Genomic DNA, 11137 nt, shown 5'->3' on the forward strand with positions numbered 1-11137 from the left:
GTAAGTTTTTTTTTTACTTATCAAGACAAGACGAAGCAAAGACAAATTATTTTTGTTCACAATATAAAGAAAAAAGAGGAAAAAAAGGGGGCCTAGTACAACCAAAATTTCCTTGTCCAAAAGATGCAGAGGAACCCAAATCAACAGAATCAAAATCTGTCACCCCATGACCCGGCTCTCTTCCTCTTATAAATCCCCCATTCTCTCCCTTCCATCTCTCTTCTCCCATTAACTCATAACCATCTCTCTCTCTCTCCCTCTCTCTCTCTCTCTCAACAAATCCTCCATTCAAGGCCTCCTTGTCCTGGCATTACATCCACCGGGAAAGATGCATTTCTGTGGAGCTTGAAAATAGGAGGAGGATTTGAAGCTCTTCAATGGAACATTTTGCCTCTCCTTAGGAGGATGATCGACTGCATCGGCGACGAATAAAAGATGGGTCGTGTTAAGCTAGAGATAAGGAGGATAGAGAACATCACGAACCGCCAAGTGACGTTCTCGAAGCGCAGGAATGGGCTCATCAAGAAGGCGTACGAGCTCTCCGTCCTCTGCGACATCGACATCGCTCTCATCATGTTCTCTCCCTCCGACCGCGTGAGCCACTTTTCGGGAAAAAGAAGGTAACGTTGGTCGTGTTTGATATGTAATTATCTCCGAGCTTCAGGTTTCGAAATTTAATCGTGGCATCTTTTGCTGGTCATCTTTGTCATTTACATGGTAATAGAGAGACCGATATCTGGCATGCTTTGTCATGTTGTTTGTCATTTGCATGGTGAGAAGAAGCCAAAATGCCGTCATTGCTTCGTTGTTGGGGTGAAATAAAAAAACTAGGAAGCGGAACTTCTTCCAGAACCCGCAATCCTGTTGATTACTTTAGACAAGTTCAAGAGACAATTCTGTACTTGTCTCATTTTCTGATAAACAACAGAGAAATTATTAGGGGAATGTAGAAGTTTTTGAGCTTTTTGTTTGTACTTTCAACGATATGAATATTGATCATAGGTCGTTTCCAATCATCTCCATAGGTTGACCAATATTTAAAGTTTTGAACATACCTAATGATTGTTTGAGCAATGCTTACGGATATGTCAGGAGGTAAAATAAATTTAAACACATCTTACTAATTCAAGTCAATTACACATGAAGAGACAGAATTTTTTCGTTTTGTTTTGGTTGACAATGGGGCGTCAAAGATTATTCGAGTAGCCGACTAATCCCGCTCGAGTGCGATAGCCCCTGTACACAAAATAATAATTGGAAATGCATAGGTCCGTATCCTCAGTAATGGCTTCAAGAGAATGCATAATTGTCATGATTACAACCCAAGTCTTGAGCATGGAACACGAGCATGTTAATCAATTGAGCTACCCCTTTGGCATTGAAATAGTATGACGCATATCACATGGAAAAGATAAAAAAGACCGACTTTCTCACATATCTTGTACAGTGTTGGGTTATATTAATCATATGACACACAGAATGAGCCTAAAAATTACTTTATACAGCTTAGATACATTTTTTGTCTTCATTTTTCTTCGACAATGGTTTCCATCAAGTATATGTCCTGATTCTTTTCGCCCTTGTTACTATCATTGCTTTCCTTCTCTCCCTTTGTTCCGTTTCTTCTTCTATCAATACTGCCCTTCTCTTCCATGAGCCTCTGCACTGCATATTGCACTCAGAGACTTCCTCCACCATCGCCGCCGACCTCTGTCCGAGCCATGCGACCCTATTGCACATCTCATCTGCCATCGCCACTCTCTCTCTCTCTCTCTCTCTCTCTCTCTACTGAGTTCACGTCTGCTAATTTGAGGTTGAGACCTCATTTTGCACGGTCCGTTAATCGGAGGTTGCCCGAGGCCCGGTGACCTTTGATTCATGAGGAAGAGATCAGCAAATAGTGAGGAGGAGGAGGTGGCGACGAGCGACAGTAGCAACCGAGAGAGGCGACATGGGTAGGATAGAAGCATAGAGATCTCTACAGTTCTGTCATGTGTCAAATAGTAGTGTTATTCTGGGATGGATTGGTGTTAGCAGTAATGAGATATCTCTTCAGATACTAGAGAAAAACAAGAAGGCACACATGCATGTATGAAGAGGAAACGAAACTCAACTTAGTTTTGAAAAGTGAATTTAAATTGTTGTAAGATGAAAAATATTTAACTCATATTATTTTTGTGGTGTCCATTGTTTGAATATATATTATCATTATTACTTCAATGTCAATCAGGAAAAATAATTTCCCATTTTCTGCGCGAATTTCTACTTTTTGTTGCCTCTAATTTCGTAATTTCATGCTCAGTTTTATTTTGAGCTTCAGTTGAAGTTCCGCTACTTCTAATTGTTTAATTTGACTAGACAAATCTCTTAATCAGGATCGAGGATGTGCTCACCCGTTTCATTAACCTCTCCGACCAAGAACGAGACACGTATGCAATTAAAACTTTACAAAAATGTCGACCACTTCTTTTTTTATGGTTTTTCTTTCAAGATTAATTGTTTATAATTTTTTTTTTGTTTTTGCCTTTTGTCAGTCCTAGATGTCCAGGATCGTCGCACGCTGACCACCCCAAATTTCCGTAGGCCCTCAAATTTATCAATTTTTTTTTATCCTAATTAATTTCTTAGTGCTTGGTTCTGAACTTGATTCCTCATAATCATCTCTAATTTTTGTTTTGCAGCGCTATCCAAAACAAAGAGGTGCAAATTGACACTCTTCTCACATTGCTTTTCAGAAATTTTCTCTCTAAGTTATCAATTTTCTCTCAAAATTAATTTGCTCTCGCAGTACTTGCTCAGGACCCTCCAGCAACTTAAGAATGAGAATGACCTCGCTCTCCAAATTGCAAAGTGTGTTGGACCCTCCCTCCCTATTTCATTTTATTATATTCGTAAAAACGGATCGAACTAATCCCGAAATGAATTTATTTGCTCCGCACTTCGATGTATCTTTGATTGATTCGACAAAAGTCCGGGGGCAGTCGACTCCGATGCCGAGGTAAACACGAACTTCTCCGCGATAAATTAAGCTCTTGTGGTAGCAAATGAACAATTATTCAGGTGTCTGAATTGAGCTGAGTATTGTAGGAGCTCCATCAGCAAATTGGCATATTGAGGCAGCAACTTCTGGAGGCAGACGAGCAGATACGGTACTCCTAATAGAAATCTATATATGTGCACCAAGATTTGATTTAATGGTGTGGTTACTTATGTAATTATCGATTTGCTAATCACTCCGCACGACTGGTGGGGCACTAGCTCCTGTATGAATTTGACAATAGGACACTTTGGGATACGCGTTGTTATTTATTAGAAATTCTGAATAGAGTGAAAAATCATGCATGTTTTGCTGCTCTCAATTCCTAGAAAAGAAATTAATAAAAGTTTATACTAATAGTCAGAAATTACTTTTATTTATTATTGCTAATTCTCGGTAACTGGAAGGATATCTTTTTGGCTTCTGAAAAATGCAGAATATATGAGCCGACTCTGCTTCCAAAAAATACATCTTTGAAGGATCTGGAGTCAATTGAGAATACTCTTGTGGACACCCTTCAACGCGTGGTGCAGAGAAAGGTGAATATTTGTAATTTAGCATAGTATTCTTGAAATGCATATGCTTTTTATTTATTTATTTATGATATTAGCAAGAATGAACCAACACAACAATTTATGTAGAAAAATTTAAGTTATTGTGCTTGTATATAGTTACATGTTCACTGTTCAGCCCCAAGTCATAACTATTACAAATTGTACATTGTATATTTAAAATTAAATTCGTTGGATTATTAGACAGATTATTATGGTAGGAAATTAGACCACTGAGCTAAAATTGCTAATATTCTTTTTGGCAGGAGCAGTTGATGGTAAACCATCTATCTCCTTACGATCCATCCGGTATGCAGGTAATTTAGCAAAATTTAGACCTTATCAAAACGTGTAAATAGTCGTTTTTCATGTTATTTATTTCCTTTATAATGAGTTGTAGCAAGGGATGTCGAGCTCCTTCGACAATGATGTCGGGTGGTTGTCGGAAAACGATCCAAACAATGCGCAGTTCTTCGACTCATCCGCTTCTCTCATGCAAGTCAGGCAAGTTGTGAGCATTTTATCGAATGGCTTAACTTGTGTAGAATAATTTTAGTTTACCCTTGCAATTTTGTGTTTGCTTGGAGTTTAATTTCCGAAATGCAAGGCTGCAATAATTATTTGTCGACTAATGACGAACCCGTAACTTCCCGGCATAATCCAATGTTGTTTTTGCATCTATTATGCAAGTCATTAATATACGAAGAGCTACAATTGCAGGGATCTCTCATCTTCACTATATCAAACGTTAGTACAAGCGACGGGCTCAAGCTGCATTGACCCAAGAAGCATGGCAGAGTCACATGTATCAAACCCTAGTGAAGGAAATATCTCAGCTTGGCCTCAGGAGTACACTTCAACTGCCCACAATCCAAATATGATTCCTCAGTCCTTTTACACTCAGGTTTAACTTTTTGTTTTATTAATTTCTTTTGCCATGATTTTTCACCTGTAATTATATTAAAAAAGTTATAAATGCATATTAAATAAAAACTTCTTGTTGAAGCAGCATGGCATGGGGGTCCCGGAATTGCCAGAAGTGATGCAATGTGAGCAGGTGGAGATGCCAATGAGCAGCTCCCACCTAACAGCAGATAATGAAGCTCCGCAATATGACAGAAAAGGCCCTCAGATCAATGGGCAATGAGTAATTAATTATTATTATTATTTTTATTTTGATTACCCTTTGTTGGGTTAAATTGTATTTAGAAAAGTGCTTACATGTGTGGAGAAACTCACTCCAGCAATTACTTGTAATTAGTGGCCAGAATCTTTCACGTGAAAGCTTTGTAGAATATAATGAATTGTTGTGAAATATGAAGTTCCTATGCTCTTCACAAAAATTTTGTGTGCCCCACCAGCTGGTCATTACTTTGGCTCTGTCTAAATGTGTCTGTTAAAAGATGTTTTGAGTTTGAGCTCATTGAACAAAACATGACCCGACATTGATTAAAGGAAAGTCCATGAAAGTTGACTTTTTTTTTTGTGGAGGTTTGAAATCGAGGAAAGAAGATTACTACAAATTGGAGTGGGCGTAAGAAAGAAAAATAAATAGAAAAGGAAAGTCTCATATCCACTTTTCTATTTTGAGAGATTATTTTGTAAAAAATTGTGAGAGCTAACCAATTGTGAGTTATTTGAAATAATTGAGGTTGGGAAATACTGAGAGTATTTGAGTGATTCAAGTGTGGTTGTAATCTTCTTTATATCACTTGATCTATAGTGGAATCTTTTGTTGCTTTCACTATTGACGTAGATCACACCGACCAAACCATATAGAACTAGTGTCTGATTTTTTTTGTTCTGTTGATTTTATTGTTCGATCGCTTGTTCTGCAACAATTGGTATTAGAGTTAGTGTTGGGTGAGTTGAAGCGCATCGATAGTAATAGAAGAAGGAAAAATGAGAATTGACAAATTAAATTGGAAGGTTTTTGGTTTCTAGAAGATGCAAATTGATGATTATCTTTATAAGAGGAATTTGCACTTGCCCATGTTTGTGGAGACACCCCACTTGTTGCAGCAAGCTAATTAGGAATTGTTAGATAGACAAGTGGCTGATGTTGTCTTATAATGTTGCATTTAACATCGTGAAAGCGAAGACCACTACAAGATTATTGAATGTCCTGTCGAACATGTAATAAAAGCCCTTTGCGATCAACAATGTTTATTTGATATGACATCTGTTTAACTTAAAGATGGGTGAATGTGTGTTAATTGTTGAGCATATTAATGAATTCAATATGGTTGTTAGTCAATTGAGTTCAGTTGAGATTGGCTTTGAAGATGAAGTACGTGCTATGATTCTATTATCCTCATTGCCTGATAGTTGGAATACTACTGTGTTATTCCTATTAGTAATTCCTCTAGGTCAACAAGCTTGATGTTTGATGGGGTTTGCGATTTTATCCAATGTAAATAAGTCCCCGTATTTATAATATCTATGGTTCATAGAAGTAAAATGTTGTCCTATACTTCTTGGGTTTCTAATTGACCCGTAATAGATTAGTGGTGACTCTTAATTGAATTTTTTTTTGTCAGACTCTTAATTGAATTGATTTGCATGTTAAATTGATTAAATGAAACCCCAAAGTTGCGATTGGTATGGTATTGGGAGAGTCCGTGCTAAGTCTTTGGTTTAGTAATTCATAGCTTTCTCTTGGTGGTGCACCACCGAGAAAGTTGCGACAACCTAAAAAATTGTATGCATAGTGCCTATTTTTTGAAGGATTAAATTACATTGTTTTTGTTGTTTATGTTGTGAAACAGGCAATCCAACAATATTAATAAACATAATAAGGAAATAAATCGGATACCGAATCTACGTGATTTGGTCGATATACTCCACGGGGAGAGAGCAACACGAGATTCTACTATAGATCAAGAAATACAATATAGATTACAACTTCTTTTGATTTACTCAAACACTTTCAATATTTTCCATTTATCAAGTACACTCAATAATTCACATAACGTTTAGCTCTCATAATTCCTTATGAAAGAATAACCCGTAGTTTTTAGTCCTCACAAATATGATCGCTTGTTTTTGTATATATTGGTATTAGAGCCGGGCTCAGTTGATTTGAAATGAATTGACCGTGACATGAGGAGGAAAAATGATATCACGAGCATTTATTAACTAATTTGGAGCCATGCTCAATTCAATTGCGCAGGCTTATCTCACCATCGTCCGTTTCGAAAGAGAAATTTTGAAAAAAGAAGTTGGTAGTCGGAGTGTTCCCATATAAAAAGTTGTGTACCTTGTTAGACGAAATTAATTGCAGGATCTGGCATTTAAATCTAGATATCACGAGTATTGAATGAATTCAAAGAAAATCTAGTGTGTAACGCTTAAATTACGCGGCATGCATGACGCACACTGTTATATCATCCATTCAAATCAAGTGTGGTTGTTTAAAAATCATATAAAATTTGTGATATTGTCCTTTTATTAATCATCCAGAATATGCCAAAAAGTGCAATGGTCTAAAGGGTCGATGTTTAAAAGTCCAGTTCAAAATGGGAAAAATGTTAATTGCAAACTTAGAGCAAGCATAACAATAGCATAGCAACACAGAAACAGCAAATGAAAACACTATAATTGTAACGGTCTGAATTTTCGATCCTTTTCTCGGGATTTAAGAAATGAATTTGACCAATACACTATAGTGAGATCTCACCCGAAACAGCGCATTCACGGGATGCTAATCTTAGGGGTAGGGCTATTACGGGATTGAGTTCGCACTACCAAAGAACTCGATCTGGGTTCGACCTTTGACCATAAGGATTGACGAGGGAATGTTTTGGGCCAACAGAGACCGATCTAATTGATTGATCGTGTCCGAAGGGAACTAGTGACAGACCCTCGCAATTACATGACAATCGAGGTCGGCTTGGCTCAAGCAAACTTAAACGTGATTTGACTTAGTGTCGGTCACGGGTTGAGAGCGCGTAATCCCAATGAGCCACCCGTTAGCCAGAGATAAGCTAAAGTCGCGATTGTTCAATTTTAGTCATTTCTTGGAATTCGGGCCCGGGAATCGAGAATTTTGAAAGTGACAATTTTGAGCGGCCGATGACGTTTTTGGCTTGGCCAACCTTGGGGCCACCCATTTCTGCAAAAAAATGGATTTCGGTTCGGGACCGAAAAAATTACGATTTTGCCCTCGGGACCCCGATGTTGATTCTGAGGCCGTATGAGATTATTTTTCGAGGCCGATGTCATTTTAGGATGGCCACGCATATTTGGAGTGGTTACGGTCAAAAATTGGAATTTTGGCCCGGGAAAGGAAAAATTATTATTTTATTCCTCCGGATTCGCAGTCGATTTTCGAGGGCTTAGAAGGCTATTTTTACGAATCCGACACCATTTCTGAGTGGCCATACACATTTGAGGTTGGTACGGGCGAAAAATGGAATTTCGACTCGGGACCGGAAAAATGACCATTGTGCCCCTAGGCTAATTTTGGGGTTCCGAATTTTGGGCTATTTTGGGGATTAATTTAAGGCTATATTTCAGCCTAATAATTCAGCCTAGTAAATTACAAGAATGCCCCTCAATTATTGGATGAGGATTAATGTGAGCCAAGTATTTGAGGGCATTTTGGGCATTTAGGAAAAGTTGGTCCAACTTAGTCAAACCTCTCTCTCTCTCTCCTCCCATTCTTGTTCCCCAAGCTGGTCACTCCCTCCCTCTCACTCTCCCGTGTTCACTCTCTCTCTCTCTCTCTCCCGTCCTCCCCCTTGCTCGGCCGTGGACTCGCCGGAACCGCCGCACGCCGCCGCCGCTGCTGCTGCTGGTGGGCCGGCTACTCCAGCCCTTATCCAGCCCGTTCGTCTCGCCTTTCTTAGGTAAGTGTCTCCCCCAAAAACTACCTAGGACCTCGGGTATTTCTAGGCTCGTTTAGGACTCGGTTTAGGGTGAATTAAGTGGCTGTTTTGGGTTCAGATAGGGGCTGGAAATTGGTTGTGGTGGACTGATTTGGAGACTGAAAATATGAGGTTTGTGAGGTTCGGATAGGGCCGTGATGATACGAAACGATTACGGCTTGAATTCGTGTGATTTTGTGTGATTTTCGGATTTGTGACTACTGTACCCGTCCGGTTTGCTATTTTTGTGGAGAATTTTGGGGGCTGAATTTGAGGAAGTTTTCTTCATTAAAGTTGCTCCCAACATCTTGAAGTATAACATACTTTAATTTGGGAATTTTTGGAAATCATTTGAGGCCATTCGGAAGTCCATCTTTGGACCGAAACAAAAATGCCCGATTTACTGTTCGCCCGACCTTCTGGTTTGTTGGAATTTTTATAAATTTTTTCAGGCCTATTTTCAAAATACTCCCTTCACAAAAATTGTTGGGGACATTTGTGGTTATAACATATAAAAATTTCAAAGCTTTTCAAGGTGATTTGGGTGTTGAAAGAAATGTATTTTGAGGACAAAATAGTCTGTTAGACCGAACTGATTTTGGTCTGATTTCGAGGGACAAAAAGGCATGGTTACAGATTGAACCGGATTTTGTGTTCTTCATAAGAAATGTTGATCAAGATGTGTTTTATGATATATCCAAATTTTAGAATTTTTGGAGTTCGTTTACTATTTATTTTGATGAGGCAATTTTGTGGCTGTTTTGGGACTGAATGAGTGGCTGATCGTTTGGTGGTTGTGGACTGAATTGGCGATGAAAATTTGAGATTTAGGAAGCTCGGGTAGGGCTGTGATGTTGTGGCTGGATTGGGGGTTGAATTGTGCAATCGATCGGTGGGATTATGCTATGAATTGAATTGTGTACGTGGTTGTGTGATTTGTGATTGTGGGCTGATTTGGATTATGCTTGGGTTGAAGGTGGTGCGGTAATGTGCCGTAGGTGTGTGGCTGTGAGGTGTGGTGGTGTGATAGTGCATTCGCGTATTATATTCTCGTGCCAAGAATGTGTGATTGGGTGGCGTGTTTGTGTGACAAGAATGTGAAATTGTGAAATGTGTGTGTGAGGTGTGTATGTTTGACCGTGCGATTGTTGGCCGTGTGTAAGTATGGTTTGAGTGGAACGAGGGTATGGAAATGTAGGATTTGTGGTAAAGGATCCGTCCTGAGGTGTGTTCGTTTACGCGGAACGATGCCGTCCTTGACAAGGTGACGATGCCCGGCCCGACGGGGTGACGATGCCTGACGTGGTCAGAAGACCGTTGACCTGATGCGTTTTACGCGGACGCGGTAGAAGGAAAGTGTGTGTAGGATTCCGTCCTGAGGCGTGTTCGTTTACGCGGGATGATGCCGTCCCTGACGAGGTGACGATGCCCGGCTCGACGGGGTGATGATGCCTGACGTGGTCAGAAGACCGTTGGCCTGATGCATTTTACGCGGGCGCGGTAGAAGGAAAGTGTGTGTAGGATTCCGTCCTGAGGCGTGTTCGTTTACGCGGGATGATGCCGTCCCTAACGAGGTGACGATGCCCGGCTCGATGGGGTGATGATGCCTGACGTGGTCAGAAGACCGTTGGCCTGATGCATTTTACGCGGGCGAGGTAGAAGGAAAGTGTGTGTAGGATTCCGTCCTGAGGCGTGTTCGTTTACGCGGGACGATGCCGTCCCTGACGAGGTGACGATGCCCGGCCCGACGGGGTGTCGATGCCTGACGAGGTCAGAAGACCGTTGGCCTGATGAGTTTTACGCGGGCGCGGTAGTGGTGGAAGAGTTGAGAATGAGCGGGAATTGGCTTGAGGTGCGAGGCTTGAGAAAGTGACGCATGGTGTGAGTTAGTGTGCGAGTGTGTTTGTATCGCATGATGTGATGCTTAATTATGGGGTAGAAACTGCTAGGCACGGTATGGGACGTGCCCAAGTGGTTTCTGTCTTATAATTAAGGCATGCGCGCGTCTGTGATGTATTACTGTGAGGTGCTGGCTGTATTATGGTCTAACGTGCAGGAACGTGCATGATGGGTTTCAGGTAGGTTCGTGTGTGATTGTTAGATTGATTGATCGCTGTGTGAGATGCGTGTTCTGTCTGGCGGTACGTGAGTGCCTACGTGGGGTTTGGGGTTGTACACTTATTGAGATTCGTCTCATAGTTGTATAATCCACAATTTCAGACCCCCAGCCGTAAACCCGGGAAGTTCGCCTCTTCTTTTTGGAAGTTCAAGGAACCGTTTTGGTGCCCGGTGGAACTGCAGGTGAGTGTCCGGAGACTCAAGCCCAAAGAATCAGGAGCGGAATGGAAAGGAGGCGACCAGTAGGCTTTCCCTAGGGTATATTAGGGGTTGTTTAACTTGGGTTATCCGATAGTGAAGTTAAGATAACCAAACCCCTTAACTTTTGTTAAAACGGTGGCGGAGGATATTCGTCTGTATTTATGTCTGTAATATGATGTCTGTATATTTGGTGCTGTATGAAGATGTTGTTGTTTGATTCTTATGGTGTTCTACCCCGTCATCGTCATCTTTCTGTCCGGGCTTTTTATATTCGCTTCCGCATGTGGCTCTGATGTTTGGGTTGGGTCGGCGACGTTCTTGGGACGTCGCATCATTTCGACCGGAGCGGGATGTCGTGAGCT

General features: G+C 40.7%; 1 protein-coding gene across 1 annotated transcript; it reads left to right on the plus strand.

Moving 5' to 3' along the window:
• Positions 1-254: 254 nt before the first annotated feature.
• LOC130139752 (agamous-like MADS-box protein AGL66) lies at positions 255-4850 on the plus strand. Its single transcript, XM_056317402.1, has 11 exons — positions 255-620; positions 2376-2477; positions 2682-2700; positions 2789-2850; positions 2971-2998; positions 3088-3149; positions 3474-3576; positions 3855-3905; positions 3989-4092; positions 4309-4492; positions 4598-4850. Exons 1-11 carry the CDS (start codon positions 436-438, stop codon positions 4733-4735), a joined length of 1038 nt encoding a protein of 345 aa, XP_056173377.1. The 5' UTR covers positions 255-435; the 3' UTR covers positions 4736-4850.
• Positions 4851-11137: the final 6287 nt, after the last annotated feature.

Source organism: Syzygium oleosum, unplaced genomic scaffold, assembly GCF_021117445.2.
Source record: "Syzygium oleosum isolate NSW1041296 unplaced genomic scaffold, Sole_v2.1 Sole_v2.13, whole genome shotgun sequence".
In the NCBI taxonomy this organism is placed as follows: domain Eukaryota; kingdom Viridiplantae; phylum Streptophyta; class Magnoliopsida; order Myrtales; family Myrtaceae; genus Syzygium; species Syzygium oleosum.